At 39.5% G+C, this 18,351-nt stretch overlaps 2 protein-coding genes across 2 annotated transcripts; one reads left to right on the top strand and one right to left on the bottom strand.

Moving 5' to 3' along the window:
* Positions 1-2,370: 2,370 nt before the first annotated feature.
* Positions 2,371-10,847, top strand: copg2 (COPI coat complex subunit gamma 2). Its single transcript, XM_062443890.1, has 24 exons — positions 2,371-2,493; positions 3,084-3,136; positions 3,258-3,338; positions 3,430-3,501; positions 3,652-3,731; positions 3,881-3,956; positions 4,085-4,177; positions 4,414-4,500; positions 4,701-4,858; positions 5,038-5,171; positions 5,374-5,441; positions 5,695-5,883; positions 6,496-6,591; positions 6,964-7,207; positions 7,355-7,430; positions 8,028-8,131; positions 8,252-8,377; positions 8,497-8,565; positions 8,709-8,890; positions 9,136-9,265; positions 9,377-9,474; positions 9,632-9,770; positions 10,011-10,109; positions 10,434-10,847. The coding sequence occupies exons 1-24, from the start codon at positions 2,457-2,459 to the stop codon at positions 10,562-10,564; spliced, it is 2,622 nt and encodes an 873-aa protein (XP_062299874.1). The 5' UTR covers positions 2,371-2,456; the 3' UTR covers positions 10,565-10,847.
* Positions 10,848-10,894: 47 nt separating this feature from the next.
* Positions 10,895-16,414, bottom strand: mest (mesoderm specific transcript). Its single transcript, XM_062443884.1, has 12 exons — positions 16,334-16,414; positions 15,769-15,996; positions 14,464-14,543; positions 14,272-14,349; positions 13,991-14,127; positions 13,802-13,860; positions 13,243-13,283; positions 13,028-13,098; positions 12,835-12,936; positions 12,669-12,745; positions 12,210-12,273; positions 10,895-11,522 (listed from the first exon to the last, which is right to left on the bottom strand). The coding sequence occupies exons 2-12, from the start codon at positions 15,920-15,922 to the stop codon at positions 11,405-11,407; spliced, it is 981 nt and encodes a 326-aa protein (XP_062299868.1). The 5' UTR covers positions 15,923-15,996; positions 16,334-16,414; the 3' UTR covers positions 10,895-11,404.
* Positions 16,415-18,351: the final 1,937 nt, after the last annotated feature.

Genomic DNA, 18,351 nt, shown 5'->3' with positions numbered 1-18,351 from the left:
TTATGGACATTTTTAAATGTTACTTTAAGAATATTGAATATTAAGAAGATGTGCATGGTTTACAGTAAAGCAGGAATTGCTTTCAGTGAAGCCCTTTGATTTTTCTCTTTCAGTAAAATGAATGTTTAATGTGGTCAGTTTTTCTCTGTGTCATCAAATTACAAATCTGGGACAAAACAAGAAGAACTTGTGATTATCAAATGGTTTTCCATTTCCTCAGCAAAAGTCCATCAAATTGTTTTGTAATTCTGTTGCATAATCATAATATTGTAGGGTTTTTATTTCATGGACATGTTTCTTTATATTCGCTGCTTCATTATTTATTAATTTAAAGAGGTTTTGCTGTTCGGAAGTATCACATGAGAGCCTATAATGAGTCCAGATTCCAGTGTGAATGGCACAAATATCACACTGAACACTGACAATGATATACTGTACAAAAAAAATCTGCAAGAAAACGAAATACAGTAAAAATGCAAATGCATGGGAATGTATGTGTTCATCAGATGTCTGTTATTTTTATACTCAAAATAAAGGATTATTTTTCCTCAAATAAAGCAGATGTAACTACCTACATTTGCCTTTTTATATACAATACCTGTATGCTACATAATGAGATTCATAAATTATTTGTTTTCATTTATTCATGAAAGTTAATAGCGGGCACTGAAATGGCCGATACTATGAGGGATTCCTGCATGTCATAGGTATCAGTGTGTCTACATGTGGCTTGATTAAGTAACACAAAACTATATATAACTATACATATGTTTGAGGTAACTCTGAAAGAGTGTACTCATTACAAAGTTTGTCCACCAGAGAGCACTGACAAGTTCATTCTTGGTACCTGGAAAATGTCCCAGGTAATAGACATATCCCAGTTACAATTCTCCAGTAACTAAGTTAAAAGGATCCTCTTCAAAAAATGTCCAAGTTATGTGTTTATGATTTTTAAAAGACAAATATCTGTCAATATATATTCTTTTTCTTACTCTCAGACATAGATATAGCTACATATCTGCCAAGCTCTACTACCTATCTATCAAGGAATACCAAAAATATTTTCAGAAAAGGCATTTTTCTTGCAAGACCTGATTAGTTTAGCTGTCATCATATGAACTTACATTACTTTGAGTTTAGTTTGTATATAACGCTCAGAGTTGGGAATGTCACCAGCCAAGTGATATATCATATTAGAGTTTATTATAATATTTTCAGCAGCTTATAAATGTGCCTATTCCTACAAATCAAAGCAAAGCAGCTTTTGGGTTTTAAAAGCTGGGGTCATGTAGTTCAGCTGCCTCAGACAATACTCCGGATAAAGAGAAATGTCGACATCATGTGGCTATTTGGAGTAACTACATCCAGGTCACCCAGTTGTGTGTATGAATGCAAATTAATGAGCGTCCTTATATTCATGCTTTTGAACTTGACTCACTTTGAAGATTTGTCCAAATGCTTTAATGTTAGGCCACTTTCAGCACTTTTTAATCTTCCTGATAACTTCCCAGACCCAGAGGCTACTGGTATTAGGACAACCTCGTGTTCCTATTTCTAAATTCACGATTATAAATGCCTCATGCTTATCAGTTCATTTAATTTGGGAAACTGGATACCCGGGGGAAAAAAATCTAACGTGTTTTTAAAAATAGTTTTTTCAACTTTATTGGCCAAATATGCAACACACACAAATAATACATGAATGCAGGAAAACCATCACACACAAAAACACAGTTTAACAAAACCAGAAAGGACATAGAAAATCAAATACATCAAATACATCAATCAATCAACTTTATTTGTATAGCACTTTTCATGAATCGTAATGTAACACAAAGTGCTTTACATAGTCAAACAAACAAAAAACAAAACAAAACAAACAAACAAACAGAAAAACATCTATAAAAACAGGAACTGAGGAAACACTATCATAACTCATGAATCTGCAGCGAGGAAACACCAGAGGTAGGATAAAAATGTACAAATTAAGAACACCCAAATAAAATAAAGGTAATAAAAGATTAATAAAAATGTATATATATATATATAAAAAATAATTGGGAAAGAATAAAATAAAGTCACAACATGTTAGAAGGTGTATTAAAAGGAAAAAAAGATAAGAGGAAAATAAAACAATAAAAACAAGAGTGTTGAAGTAGGCCTAAAACCGGACATAAAAGTTGGGTTAAATAGATATATATTAAAAACAAAGCAAACACACAAAAAGAATGCGCAAAATAAAAAAATATATCTTACATTATTATTTTGGTGAAATTCAAACTTGCGAGCAGCGCCCCCTTCCGGTCATGACGTGTGGTGGCACTGACGTAGGTTCCGTCGACGTGGACTGTCCAACAGGAAGAGAGTTTCCCTTTTGGCTACGTGGAAGTAGCTTCTCTTATGATCGAGGCTGAGAGCATCTTTTGCTTCTCCTCCGTCAACTTCATTCCGACACAATGATTAAAAAGTTTGATAAGAAGGACGAGGAGTCTGGTAAGTTTGGAGAGTTATTCATTCAAACCGTGACGGCGTTTGAAGACTGTAAAAATTGCCTTCTCGCTTTGTGAGCTAACGCCGAGTTAGCCTGTTAGCTGACAGGCTGCAGTTTATGCTAAGCTGTCAGGGTAAATAAACCTGACTGTAACCGTGGTTAGCAAGCTACGGTATGATTATGTATTAGGTAGTCTCTTTAAATTGTGGATTGTGGATGTTGTAAAGGTATATTTAGTGTTTAAGGACCTTTAAAGCCAATGCGAGTCTGCTGAGTGTAGCGTCACCGGACTCGTATTAGCATTGCGATCTGGAAGTTGTTTTGTTTGTTAATAGACGTGTCCTCATTAACCATGAGCTCAAAATGTAGATTTATTCATCTTGCTTCAGGCATGCTTCTAATGTAAAAGGTATATTTCTACAAGTTTAAATGTGTATTTTAGTTTCTAATCCATTGAATGAATGCTGCACAATGACAGCGTCACCTCTGTGTCCTTTGCGTTTGCTGGCTTCACATATAATTTTGCAAAGTAATTATAAGACAAAGCGTTGTCATGCTCTCAGACGCCTGACCCTACTGTTTTGACATTTAGGAAGTGGGTCAAACCCTTTCCAACATCTGGAGAAGAGTGCCGTTTTGCAGGAGGTAAGTCTACACCTGTTTTTTTCTTAAAACAGCACATTTATGAGACGAGAGATATGACAAGAAGAAACAAGACCACAATCACTAAAATTAATTTAAGCGTCCCCTTTTTTATCTTTGATAGGCACGCATCTTTAATGAGACTCCCATCAACCCAAGAAGATGTCTCCACATACTCACCAAGATTATTTACCTCCTCAACCAGGTAAAAGATTGCTTGACAAAAGCGCACAGTAGCTCTGTATTAATATGTGTTGAATTGTTACTCTCTCTAACTCTTGGCTTTATTCATATAGGGGGAGCATTTTGGGACCACGGAGGCCACCGAGGCCTTCTTTGCGATGACCAGGCTCTTTCAATCCAATGATGTAAGACAACATTCATTTAGTCTTGAGTTGGTTTTGTCAGTGGTTAATTTTTTTTCACTTGCTTTAATTTAGTGTAAGCAGCCCAAAACAATTGTATCTGTAATGTTAACATAGGAGTGCAGTAAGTTTAAACTACTTTCTTTCTCTCAGCAAACCCTGAGAAGGATGTGCTACCTGACTATCAAAGAGATGGCCAACATCTCTGAGGATGTCATCATTGTCACCAGCAGGTTTGTACCAGGCTGTTGTGGTAACATTTACGCAGGAGACAATACATTATTTTAAACTTTAATAATACCTTTTCACCATTTATGTCACACTCACTGTGTCTTAACAGGTGACAGTGTGTCTTATTTACTTCCTGTGTGTTATTTTATAGCCTGACCAAAGACATGACTGGGAAGGAAGATGTGTACAGAGGACCTGCTATCAGAGCACTTTGCAGGATTACAGATGTGAGTGCTCCCCTTGCTCCTTTGCTTCCCTTTCCTCTCATCCCATCACTTCCTTCACCTTGCTATCTAACACAGAAAAATACAAGAGTTGAAGCACTTTTTGCTAATTTTTCCTTCCTTCCATACAGACCACCATGCTGCAGGCTATTGAGAGATACATGAAGCAGGCTATTGTTGACAAGGTGCCCAGTGTGTCCAGTTCAGCCCTGGTCTCCTCACTGGTAAGACTTGGCACAGTTTCAAATTTCATCTAGGTAAAATATTTGTAGTTAAATGTGGATTTGTTTTTTTTTTTAGTTTTTTTTTTTACATACAACAAGAAGAGTTTGTTGTTTTCTTGACATTTGTACATTTATTTTTTGTGTATGTTATCAACGTGATAAGAGATGGCTGTAATGTGATGTCGCTTTGCTGGTGAAGTTTGTAATGAAGTCTTTATGCATTTGTGTTTGTTCAGCACATGGTGAAGATGAGCTACGATGTGGTGAAGCGCTGGGTGAATGAAGCCCAGGAGGCTGCTTCCAGTGACAATATCATGGTCCAGGTAGGTAGTAAAACAGATGCACAAAAAGAGCTGAGAATTTGTGTTACTTTGAACCATTTATTTTATGTATGAATCGTAAAATAAATTATTCAAAAGAAAATACACCAAAAATCATTGAAGTTATAGATCTGAACTGGTGAAAAAAGCATTTTAATCATGTCTAATTTAAAGTTGTTGTTTTGTTGTGTCTTGTCCTACAGTACCATGCCCTGGGTCTGTTATATCACCTAAGGAAGAACGACCGTCTCGCTGTGACCAAGATGCTCAACAAGTTCACCAAGTCTGGTCTCAAGTCTCCCTTTGCTTACTGCATGCTCATCCGGATTGCCAGCAAACTGCTGGACGAGACAGAGGGAGGGTAGGTTCATCTGCAGTATTCTGATGCACCTGTGGAGACACACAGGGACATCTGAGAACTTACACAGTAGAGACAATGACTTATAAGTTATCTGTTTTTATTTATATCATCTCTGATTTGGATAAGAACACATGGCACAGACTGTTGGGTTGATGTCATGTCTTCATGCATTTTTGCAGTCACGACAGTCCCTTGTTCGACTTCATTGAGAGCTGCCTGAGGAACAAGAATGAAATGGTTGTGTACGAGGCTGCCTCTGCCATTGTCCACATGCCCAACTGTACCGCTAGAGAGCTCGCACCCGCTGTATCAGGTCAGTATTTTACCTCACTCCTCTGCTACTCCATTATTCTGTGTATTTTCCTGTCTGACTCAGAGCATACATTTTTAATCTTTTTGTATAAACTTCGACATCAATAAAACAATAGACCTGACACATTTGATTTGTAAATTGAGCTGTCCTCATGTTTTACCTGCTAATGATCCTTATTGTGAATGTTTTTGTCTCCCTGCAGTGCTGCAGCTGTTCTGTAGCTCTCCCAAAGCAGCCTTAAGATACGCAGCAGTCAGGACCCTCAACAAGGTGAAGCTGCACTCGCCTTACATTTCTAGTTGAACTATGTATAAACACACATCAGTTGTATTTTAGTAAATGTTAAATTGTTAAATCTTAGGAAATAAACTCTTTATGATTTCTCTGCTTTTTACATGAGTCAAATGCACAATAATTCATTGCAAATCTTTTTTGGCAAGACACAATTTATTCTAAATTGTTTTGGTAGTAATGTGTTAAAATACTAAATGAACTTCTCTGACTTTACCTTTGGCTCCACCAGGTGGCCATGAAGCATCCGTCAGCTGTGACTGCTTGCAACCTGGACCTGGAGAACCTGATCACCGACTCAAACCGCAGCATCGCTACCCTGGCCATCACTACTCTGCTCAAAACCGGCAGTGAGAGCAGCGTGGACCGACTCATGAAGCAAATCTCCTCGTTTGTCTCTGAGATCTCAGACGAGTTCAAGGTGAGACTTTTTTTTAACCTTTATTTGATAACAACTAAATCCATTCGCATACATATAGAGTTCAAAGGTCAACTTCACTGTGAAATCATATTGTTCTGTGGTTCAGACGCTGATTGGTCCAGTGGTTTGGGCCAATCAGAGTCCTAGGAGGATTCTCAAATGATCTTATGATCTTGTGTATCCAGCTGCCTCGCAGGGGAAGATGGTGATAGACAGATTGTGCACCAGAAGGGGCCTACACAGATGGTTCTGTGTAACAAAGTGTCTGACATGCCTGCTTATTGTCTGTCTTGGCTAAAACTTTCAAAATCAGCTTAATTGACAGAGCATGTGAACAGATACAAGACAATAAACTTAATACCTTTTATTAAATTCTCTCACTCTTCACTACAAATATTGAATGAGTCTGGACATGTACGTAAACTGCAACTTGACTGGTTGGTGGAGTCATACAACCGCGAGGAGGGATTTTCTAGTCATCCGCTGGATTTCAGCTTCTGTGGCCACAAAAGATTAATTTCTAATGAGATTCACAGCTTTTTTAAAATCCTGTTATTTTTGTTCTATTTCATGTCGTCCTAAATCTGTCCGTGATACTTTTTTTTCCCCCAGGTGGTGGTGGTGCAGGCCATCAGCGCTCTGTGTCAGAAGTATCCCAGGAAACACAGTGTCATGATGAACTTCTTGTCCAACATGCTCCGAGACGATGTAAGCAGATCAGACGATCCTTCACACTTTGGCCTCTACAGAGTTTCTTATCAGTACCACACCTGTTAGTTGTAAATGATGTTGACCTGCAAAAAACATTAAACATGCAAACGTGAATGTTGTCACCACAGTTTGACCGCTTCTCAGCAAAACAGATTATATTCTTCATAAACATACTTTGCTACATTAATTCTATTAATTGATGTTAATAGTGCATCAAAAATTAAGTTTAGCTTATTAATAGTTGGTTTATTAGAATTAGTGTTAATCATATTACCGACCATGTGCAATGAGCAAGGTTTAGTCGGTTGTAGTCTACCCACAGCACGTGTTTCAGTTCTGATTACTCATTGGCTCTCATCTTCCCTGCAGGGCGGGTTCGAGTACAAGCGGGCCATCGTGGATTGCATCATCAGCATCATCGAGGAGAACCCAGAGAGCAAGGAGACGGGTCTGGCTCACCTGTGCGAGTTCATCGAGGACTGCGAGCACACTGTGTTAGCCACAAAGATCCTGCACCTGCTGGGCAAAGAGGGTCCACGCACGCCCCAGCCCTCCAAGTACATCCGCTTCATCTTCAACCGAGTGGTGCTGGAGAGTGAGGCGGTTCGTGCAGGTAATGTTTTTTTTATTTGTCAGCACTCCTCTTACTTTAGCAGCATAATAGATGGTAACTTCCATCCAATCCTGTTATTTAGTGAATATTCACAGCATTTTATTACCACTTGAAACATTTGTTTTTCTTTTCTTCTTCCACCCTCAGCTGCTGTCAGCGCTTTAGCTAAATTTGGAGCTCAGAATGATGATCTGCTGCCAAGTGTCCTGGTTCTCATGCAGAGGTATTTATTCATTTTCATTAGTTAATGTGACTGCATAACTCTGCACTCTGACATAAAACATTTGATTTATGATTTATATTTATATATTTTTGTGTGTCACTGTGCTCACTCATGTGCTGTCACTTGTAGAAGCTGTTGTTGCCCCAAATTAGTGAATTTGAACATTAACAATGAGTCTGTTTTGTTGGTGTCAGGTGATACAAATGAAGTCTACATGGCTAAAATATACTATGTACTATACATTTGTGTTTGAGTGAATGAGCGATGCAGTATGCATTTTAGGATTGAAACTAATGCTTATTTGCCATTATCAAATAATCTGCTGGTTATTTTCTTGATGAAATTGATATCATGTCTGAATTGTCAGAAAATTGTAAAAAGACTCCTACAGCTAAAGAGATATTAAAATGTCTTGTTTTGTCCAATGAACAGTCCAAAACACAAAGATAGTCACTTAACAACTAGAACTGTAGATGTTTTTGGAATTTATGCTCGAAAAATGATTAAATTAATGAATCAATGATCAAAATAATTAAAATTTTCTGTTTAATGAATCTTTGCAGCTCTAATGCCTTTAACATGCATGTGCTCTCACAGGTGTATGATGGACAGTGATGATGAGGTGCGTGACAGAGCTACTTTCTACATGAACGTGCTACAGCAGAAACAGAAGGCACTTAATGCTGCGTACATTTTCAACGGTAAGACACACACACTCTTCTGCTCTGTGTTTAAAGTCATGGATGTCGGTTTGCCCAAAAAAAACCCAGGAAGCATGTAGGGTATGTGTTAATTTCCCTTCTGCTTTATGTCACTCTCAGGTTTGTCGGTTTCCATCCCCGGCCTGGAGAAATCCCTTCACCAGTACACGTTGGAGCCCACAGAGAAACCTTTCGATATGAAGACCGTACCTCTCGCCACCACTCCCATCTCAGAACAGAAATCAGGTACAGCTTATCTCTTATTTGTTTATTTACAGCTAACAGAACGTGGTCATTGATCACATTATTAAGGCAGCATTCATGTTCAGTTCAGAAAATGATCGATGTTGTTTCTCTCTTCCCAGAAATCGCCCCTGTTGCTACCAGCAAGCTGCCAGAGAAGATGGCCCCATCACGCCAGGACATTTATCAGGGTAAGACTATAAACAGAGGATGCAAGACGACACTGGTATTCCCCTTCATTACACCGGCCTGATTAGATATAATTAATAAGATGTCTGTCTCGTCTTCCCCTGGTCTTTGTTTCACTTCGTCTCTGCTTTTTATCATCTCACAGAACAACTGGCGTCCATCCCAGAGTTCCAGTCCCTCGGCCCGCTCTTCAAGTCTTCTGAGTCGGTGCAGCTGACTGAGGCCGAAACGGAATACGTTGTGCGCTGCATCAAACACACCTTCGCCAGACATATGGTCTTCCAGTTCGACTGCACAAACACTCTGAATGACCAGCTCCTGCAAAAGGTACCAGCTGAGAGATTAGCATGGTTTCATTAACATTTTTGATATAATAAGACCATTTTTGAAGAATTCTTCATTCGGATTGTGGATCAGTCTTTGCTTGATAAGGCTAAACAATCCAGGTGTAGAAAAATGGTCAAAAGGAACCAGCGCTTCATGTTTTAAGAGAGTTTTTGACATGACAGTAGCTGCACTAAAGCAGAGGAATAAATCCGATGTGATTGTAATTTTGTGATTCTTTGTCGCAGGTCGTAGTACAGATGGAGCCATCAGAGTCTTACGAGGTGATACACTACATCCCCGCCGCCAACCTCGCCTACAGTCAGCCTGGTTCTTGCTACACTCTGGTCCGCCTGCCTGACGACGACCCCACCGCTGGTAGGAAAACTACAACATGACTGGGCTTATTGGGGCAGGGACAGCAAAATGAACTCCCATATACTGTGTACATATAAGATAATGTTGTTAATGTGTCTCATCCGTCCACAGTGTCTTGCACATTCAGCTGTACTATGAAGTACCTCGTCAGAGACTGTGACCCCAACACAGGAGAGCCTGACGACGACGGTTACGACGATGAATATGTGGTACGTAATCACAGCAGGTCCAGATCACAACAAGTAGAATGAGCCTGGTGTATCTCCATCAGTGTTAACCACATCATTCTTTTGTTTCCTCTTTTCTTTGCATCTAACTCCTCTCTTCTTGTTTTAAAACTTTGTCTTGTCTTGTCCTCTTCTGTAGCTGGAGGATCTTGAGGTGACAGTCGCAGACCACATCCAGAAAGTTTTGAAACCAAACTTTGGAGCAGCCTGGGAGGAAGTGGGAGACGAAAATGAAAAGGAGGAGACTTTCGCTTTGGCGTCTGTACGCACTTTAGACGGTACGCAGAAGTCAAATACTTGTCCAAAAGTTCAAAGATTAAGGTTTTATTTCTTTACTTTACTTTACTGCTGCTTTATTTGTCAAATAGATGCAAGTTTTCTTTGAGTTATGTTGAATTTTCAGCAGTTACCAGTTCATGCAAATAACTTTTAAATTTACAGAATATGTTAAGCAATGTCATGTAATGCAGTGACTGACAGCCGGTGTTTAATGACTCATTGGTGGCTTTCTCATACAGAGGCGGTGGGTAACATCATCAGCTTCCTGGGAATGCAGCCATGCGAACGCTCGGACAAAGTTCCCGAAAACAAGAACTCGCACGTCCTCTTCCTTGCTGGTGGGTGTTGGATGTCAGGATGGTGGTTACTGTCGGGGTCTTGAAAGAGTGTTTTTCACTTTAAATTCAGCCTGAATGTTATTTGTTTGGACACAAGTGATCATCAAATGCTATAGATTACTTTCAGGTTTTAGAGTTATACATTCTGTAAAATATGAAGGTAGATCAACCAGTTATTTAAACAGTCGTAATGTAATAAGGATCTTAATCTCTATGCCTTTTTACATGAAACGTCAATTTAACAAACATCTTCCACATGTTTTTTTGTTTTTTTAAAATGTTGTCTCTGGTCTGATATGATTGGCTCTCTACATTTCCTCTCAGGTGTGTTTCGGGGAGGTCACGATGTGCTGGTTCGTGCCCGCCTGGCGCTGGCTGACGGCGTCACCATGCAGGTGACGGTTCGCAGTAGTGAAGAGACGGTCGTCGATGTCATCCTGGCCTCCGTGGGCTAAACGGCTGCTTGGTGCAGCTTCGTGCCAACGCAACCAAAAGACTTCATCTCTACACGACGAAAAGGAGTCATCACAGAGTACTTTTTCACAGCCGTAACATTATAATGCTATATTGTGATTGTTATGCTGACACCATTCAACCTGAAAACCTACATAAATGTTTTATTATTTCTAGCATATAAACTTAAAAGCGTTTCTTTATACTGTCTGCTGGTCTTTATGTTTCTCTGCTGTAAGAAAATCATCTTACATTTGTCAAATCTATAATAAATTCTGACTGTGCACCAGACTTCATTCAACAAACTTTTTTTTTTTTTTTTTTTTTTTTTTACAAAACTAGCTTTATTTGAAGAAAAGTTGACATTTAGTGTTTTCAATTGACATTAAGAGAAATGTAGAAAATCATATCAAAATTCATTCAGAATGCAGCTGATTCCTTTTTGAGCCAAACTCCAGAACCAAGACATTTTTTTTTTTGAAGGAATCAAAACAAAGTCCCACAGATATGTTCAGTGATCACAACCAACATAACGCAATCATGCTTCCTTTTTAGGATTCCTAAATTAACACTATCACCATCAGATTAGTCAGTTGCATTAAGTACAATTAATAATATGGTTTCTAGCTCACATTTTTTTTGTCTTCCACAACAGTAATTTACATGTCTTCCATGGAGAGTTGCTGGTAAATTAGCTCCTGGTCACAATCATCAGGGAAGGTCTTTGCTCCATATGTGCATATTTTTAACTTTGGTTCTTTTGCAACACAAATATGTTTCAGACAGCTTTTATAGGTTCTAAGTTCACTCTTAGACATGGTCATTTGGTACATTGTACCCCTTTAGAAAGAGTGAATAAAATTAAAATATGCATTGAGGAAGCCAGTGGGATCTTCCAGCTGAGGGTAGTGACTTATGTGTTCGTCCAAGATGGTGAATGTCGACCTTTGGACCAGCTGCCTGCAGGAACAACAGATAAACACAATTATTATGCACAAAGGGCACAAAAGCTCTGCTGCAGGTCATGTCTGGGAAGTGGCAAACATTAACAATATGTTGATGTTGTTGGTCATGCCGGTGGCTGAGGGGTTTTAAGCCCTGTCCATAATTCAAATTCAAATGCAGCCAGGGACTTGAGTTGCACATCTATCTTTTCTTTTTCTCCTCTTATTTTCTGTCATCTTTCTACTAAAAAGGTTCCAGAAAAAACCTAAATAATGAGCTGAGAACCTGAAGGTGGACAAAAAGACAAATGAGATTCCCAGATCTTTAGAAAAGAGGGTAAGAGGGTCAATCTGAAAAATACCAGGAAAAGAACAGCAACAGCAAAAAATAAAAAAGAAGTTGGATGTTTGCCTTTTTTTTGCAATGGTTATTTATGCAGCCATGAAGCAAGTCAAAAGCAACTCAAAAAGGCAGCAAGGTGAAATCGCAAAATCAAATCATAATTTCACAGCCAAACAATGAGTTAGTTTGTATCAAATCACATGTAGAGCAGAAAAAAAGGGGTTCAGATTATCTCAAACGACCCTTTTTTCCCCCTTTCATTGCAATTTGTTCTCGTTCACATTGACCGAGCGTCATGAGGGATGACGTGTGTTAGAGAGAATCTGAACAGGGCTTAAGAATCGGAGGCGGGGCACTCACTGGTAACGGCGGATGAACTGGGGATGGGGGTTAACTGGGTCCAGGGGTCCGTAGATCATGTGCACTGAAAGACAAGGAGGGATGAAAGGAGTCAGAGAGGAAATTTACAGGATTATAAATTACATATTTTTTTAAACAGCCTGACCCTTCAATCTTTCACCTTTACTCACTGATTCAGAAGAAGCTGGCTTAGAGTTATTGCCTTTTTGCTGTTTTCATATACTGTGTGTGTCAATAGCACACACACACACTACCACCACCACTCCCCCCTCCCCTCCTGAGCTCCGGATCACAGATGGACTAGGAGGCTGCTCCTCACAGGCTAAGCAGCTTAGCATCAGCGGCTCTCTGGCCGAGGCCGTTGAGTTAATACACCTTCAGGAAATGTGCAGCCCCAACAAGAGCGCTCTCACACTCCCAATTTCTTTACACCCACATCACGATGTATGATGCACTCACGTGGGATGAAGGTGGAAGTGAGTGCGCCCACCCATCGCTCCCTGTGTTGTAATCTCTGGTTGATGTACTGCAGAATACTGAAAGAGAGAGAGGGAGAGGACAGAGTCAGATGCGAACAGAGGGGAAAAGCAGAAAAGATAATTAAGGCTAGCCCACAAACACAAACCTGTCCATAACAAGGTTGCCGTCGTTGAAGCGTAAACCCGTCCACATGTCCCAGAACTCAGCATCTGTGGGCTGCGTGTATGGACCAAAAACATCCCCGATCCTACCAGTCAAAAAAAAAAAAAAAAACACTTACATACTAGTACATACAATATTTAAATGTCTCATTTTGGACCAAACTCTGCTCTGTTTACCCCCTTTGGAAGATCATATAGTTGGTGAGACGTGTCAGAATCAGAGCCAGAAAACCGGAGTCCTTGAGGAGCTTTTTGGAGATAAAAAAATAAAAACGTCTCAGGCAGAACACACCACAGCTGACCACGTGACCTTAACTTCCAGTTCAATCTAATCAGATGTTTTCAAATCTGCCTCTGCGGAGCGGCTCAAATTAAAAACAAAGATGACTCACCGTCTGCAGCAGCCGCGGGTGATGTGTTTCTGGGAATAATCCTGTAGGAAATTAAAGTGTCAGCACCGCCTGTGGCCTTCAAGTGTAATCAGACATGCGTAAATTTTACAGCACTGATTCAAATATGTCAGTGTAGGCCTGCGATTAAGGTTATATCTTCAAATAGCATATTTTGTCATAAAATAAATGGTATTCATTTAACATAGATATAAACACATAGAAAAGCAGCAAATCCTCACATTTTAGAAGATGGAAGCATATATTTGCTATTTTTGCTCATTACATAATTTAAATCATCAATCAAAAGTTTTATTGATATATTTTTTGTCAATGAATCAACTTTTGTTTTAACTATATTTCGATGCAATCTTGAGCCATAAATTGTCAGTAAACAGCACAGTGAGTTCCTTTGTTTTATGTAAGTAACAAAGCTGATACAACAGGAACCCCATTTTCCTTTTGACAAAGACTTTAATGGGAACCCTGATTCAGGACATGAGTCAGAATAAAGATCTTTTGAATTGAACTTTGAAAGTTGTTGCAGAAAACAGTGCTGTACCTCCGTTAGAAAGACACAGGCTGTTGAAGGTTAGGTGACCTGTGCGATTCTGGTCACTCCTGATTTGGCAGCAGAACAGAGGAACAAACACACACACAGAGGGAATGATGGTTAGCGGTTCATCAATAATCAACTCTGTTCTTGGGCAATTTGCATAAACACACACACACACACACACACCACACACACCTGTAGAGCAGCTCCAGGGCCACAGTGTCTCCATAGTCGTGAGACATCACATTGACTCGCTGGTTGCTCAGACCCAAGTGGGCCACCAGGGCCTCCACCACACTGGCCTGCTCGAAGATGGAGTACCTGTGGGGTCGCTGGGTGTTCAGAAACGAGATAAAATAAGTTAAAAATACATGCAGAATAAGTGTGGAAGAAGAAAAATAAAGTTTATCCAATTTAGTCTGTAAAAACAACAGAATTCAACATTCAACATTCAAACTGACACATTTGTTACTCACTGGTTTGTCACTGAAGCCAAAACCCAGGAAGTCCAGTGCAATGACTCGGTGGAAGCGCTGGGTGAGTGGCTCCCAGATCTGTGAGAACAAAAACAAACAGTTTATCTCCAGCAGAAACAAAATCAAACCACATTTCTCAACTGTGTTTTGGTGTTGTTGTGTTTTGGTGTTGTTGTGTTGTGCAGTGCGTACCTTGTTCCAGTCGTAGCTGGAGGTGGGGAAGCCGTGAAGCAGAATGATGACATCTGAACTTCCCAGAGCACCATAGGAGTCTGGTGTGAGGAGAGAAAGGCAACACATACAATCTAAGATGATCACACATCCTGCAATAAATGATGTTGACCACAAGCTGTAAACACAACTCAAGCTGTTAGCAAACAGTTGCTGGTAGTGCTTTTGTCCATTTGCCATATTAGCATTTAATGGAAGTTAATGGACTGGTTTTTTTGGTCTCCGCCAATTCCTGAGGGAAAGATCTGGCTCTTTAGCTGTTAAATGCTTCTCTCTGTTCACCAGCTTTTTACTAACTTTGTCCACCATTTGATGCTGGGAAGGTTGTGTACGATGGTTTTTAACTGCCTGCAGCTGCCTGCTGTGCCTGCAAGCAACAGTTACGAGAGCGGTTAGAACGAACCTGGCCGGAAAAACAAAACAATGAGCATGAAGTTATTATGAAGCCCTATAAAGATGAGGGAAACTGCAGCGTCAGGAGATTCATTTTCTGTGGGTTTGTCATGTGATAAAGTACAAACAAAAAAATAATGATTATAACAGCTTCTTAGAGACACATTGAGGATTTAGGAATGTTTTATAATATGTATAAATGTATTTTTTATACTGGAATTAGTGATAAAAAAAGTGTATAAGAATATCATAGTAATAGATTATGAAGATGCCGATTATGTATGACAAAATCACAGTTAGTGGCTAAACAATTACATTTTTAATAATAAATACATCCACTTGAGTCATTTATCAAATAAAACTATGAAATATTCATTGATTTCAGCGTTTCAAATGTGACAATTTGCTGCTTTTCTTTGTTTTATATGATTGTAAGCAGCAGCTGAGAAAACCATCACGCACGCACACACACACGTGTCCATTTTTAAGCTGTTGTTGCACTTTCAACCATATCACATGATCTTCTTTAAGTGCATTCTTTCCCCAAAACTGATGAAAAGTCCTTAAAATGCTCCCAAAAAAAATCCATGACAACTCGGCTAATTTCAACTGCTGTTGCAATAGTGGACCTTTTGAAAAGGCAGTTTATTTTAACCTGAATATAATTGGATTTTGGGTAATTATTCAGACAAAACAAGGATTATGTCACATCAGCCTCTGGTGATGGACATCTGTCACTATTTTATGATAGCATGAATTAAAAAGCCAATTACAGATAAATTGATGATACATTTTAGATGTCATTACACCACTGTGGCAGTCTATGGAGGTATTTTAACACTGTTACTTTGACTGGGGGGGAGACATTGTTACCTCTGTAGAAGACCTTCCTGCCTCTGAAGTGGAAGACCTCCCCGGCGCTGTGCCACTTCTGCAGGGCAGGTGACAGCTGAGGGGCTGGGATGTGCAGGTAGACGGCTACCAGCGGGATGCAGATCAAGCCCACATGAATCCACCACTCTTTCATCTTGAGCTCAGCGGTGGGGGAGTCGCATTCCTGCCTCTGAGAGATCCGGGAGTCATGCAACAGTGTGCAGGGACCTCCAGGAGGAATATTATAGAAGACAGGTTGTTTTATAAGATGATTTTCATTCCCTTACAGGTGAGATGGAGGCGTCTCTCTCTGCCTCCACACCTGCACTCTACACTGTAATACAATACGGTAATAAATGTGCATCTGTGTTGTGTTTCCTGGCAGTGAACACCCTAATAAAAAGATTTTATAGATGCAACATTACAGCAAGTTAGCTAACACGGTGCATTTTCAGTCAGGAAGGTAATAACGAGCAACTCATTAGAGCCAAACACCTCCTCTGTGCTCATTCTAGGTTATGTTTGTTTTATTTAAGCTGACACATTAGCAGTCTATGGTACTCACAGAAATGTCACGACCGGTCACTTGCAGACCTTCGCCCTGTGTTTCGGCTCCATTACTGCGGGATAAATTCCTGCGGGGCGGAGAGAAACAACGCTTCGCACAGAGAGGAGACGAAAAGAGAAGACGTCTCACTCTGTTCCGCTCCCTTCGCTCGCAAAAGATTATCAAACGTGATCATGCAATACTAAGGGTTGAATTTGAAAGCACATCTATTTAAATTGGATTGAAGAAAATCTTCGCAGTGTTGTCGGTTGTAGTTATTCTCATCCATCAAGACAAAAAAAAACCGAGTGACTCATCTTCTTAGTATACAATCTTCGAAGAGTTTCCAGGTTTAAAGTGTTTTAAGAGGGGACCTGGAGAGAGGCGTGCCGCCCCCTGCTGGTCCGGGTGTGCAGTGGCATATTGTCTTTTATGAGCTATACAGAAAAACTGAAACTATTAATCAATTAGTAAATCGACAGAAATTATCTTGCAAGAGTTTTTGGTCTTTAAAAAAAAACGAATTTGCAAAACAAATCAATCATCGTAATTGTAATAGGCTAAATTGAATTCACAAACAATTTGTAAAAAATATGATTGGCTTTTTTTTTTTTTTTTTCTGATGGATAGACCAAATAATTAATAAACAAGTAACGATGATGAATAACAATAAGTTGCAGCCCTGAACATTACTTACAGTGGGAGGCAGTTCAGGTTCTTGGCAACAGGTGAATTGTTGCCATTCAGATGTAAAATTAATGTTTGGCAAGAACATGTAAACAACCATTGTTAATACATTTATGTGCAAAACTATGGTTGCAACATATGTCTATTTAAATATATATCATGCAAACAAAGCATCAAAATTGTTGTCCTGTTGCTGGATATTGTAAATGTCCCAAAGTTATACCTGCTTCATCACTCCACAAAAGCAGAAAGAGACGGCCTTGTGCAGGAGAAACAACTGTGCCAAACGCTCCTAACAAAGGGTCCATTGTTGCAATGCTTACTGCCAACCTGCATGGATTTTGAGCTATCATCTGTCTCAGCCTGGTAGACAACAAATTCCCCTTTGTTACTTCAGTGAATGTCACCTCTAACAAAACTGTTCTGCAAAATCTGTTTTCCTCTTGTGATGACACATTATTGCTATTGCTCTATTGCCCACGAAGCCATTGTTTCCCGATCAGACATTTTTAAAAAGGACTTAACGATCAAAACAGGCTGCAGGTATTGTGCAGACATTTAGAATATAATTAACTGTAACAGCTTTGGTTAATCTGTTCATTGGGTGTAATCTAGTGGTTACAGTCCATTTGGCACCATTATGCAGAAAAGCTGCTTTCTTCAGGTGCACCCAGCAGGAGCAGGACTGGTTGCAAGATGTAATATTTGCACTCTGAAGTGTTAACATTTGAAGGCATCCAGTGACCACACTATGTAAATACTGCACGATAAATGAAGAGCATGGCCCTGCAGTTAGGCTAAATACATTTTTTATTTTTAAAAACCATACACATTACTCGACAAGTTTCAAATGTAAATCCAATCACGATATCCATTTAAAATGCTCAAGATAAACAGACATGAAGTACTTTTATTTCCAAATGTTAAAAGATAAAAAAATAATAATCCATAAAACAGATGGAAAAACATTCGTTCCCATTACAGGAAGAAGCTACAGAACAAACTCCTCATATGGATTCTGCTTGTCTTTTCAATTTTTCTCAGTTTGTAAGCAATCCTAGCTGCTATTTTTATTTGTCATCTGTAAAACTTGGAAAACAAACTATTTCCTCAGAGAACGTTGTGATTTAACATTTCCACTCCTTTCTCCCCCCTGTCCACGGCCTTTCAGGTGAAGACGGCCAGAAAGCTGCAGTGGGAATCTGCAGCCTGCTGCCCGGGTCATCCTGTATGGTTGACAAGCACCGATCCAAACATTTAATTAAGAAAAAGAAAAGAAAAGAAAAAAAAAACTAAAAAGAGGCCTGTTCTCTTTCACACCATTTGCACCCTGAGATGAATATTCCAGA

Source organism: Scomber scombrus, chromosome 22 (assembly GCF_963691925.1).
Source record: "Scomber scombrus chromosome 22, fScoSco1.1, whole genome shotgun sequence".
NCBI lineage: Eukaryota > Metazoa > Chordata > Actinopteri > Scombriformes > Scombridae > Scomber > Scomber scombrus.
Note: the sequence above shows the minus strand (reverse complement) of the source record. Positions and strands in the feature narration are given on the sequence as shown.

Coding starts and splice junctions, on each gene's coding strand:
- copg2 (XM_062443890.1), top strand. CDS start 2,457: ATGATTAAAAAGTTTGATAAGAAGGACGAGGAGTCTG. Junction 2,494..3,083: donor TAAGAAGGACGAGGAGTCTG/GTAAGTTTGGAG, acceptor TTTGACATTTAG/GAAGTGGGTCAAACCCTTTC. Junction 5,172..5,373: donor GCTCGCACCCGCTGTATCAG/GTCAGTATTTTA, acceptor GTCTCCCTGCAG/TGCTGCAGCTGTTCTGTAGC.
- mest (XM_062443884.1), bottom strand. CDS start 15,922: ATGAAAGAGTGGTGGATTCATGTGGGCTTGATCTGCATCCCGCTGGTA. Junction 13,284..13,801: donor CCTGTGTCTTTCTAACGGAG/GTACAGCACTGT, acceptor AATTTCCTACAG/GATTATTCCCAGAAACACAT. Junction 12,274..12,668: donor CACTTCCACCTTCATCCCAC/GTGAGTGCATCA, acceptor CTTGTCTTTCAG/TGCACATGATCTACGGACCC.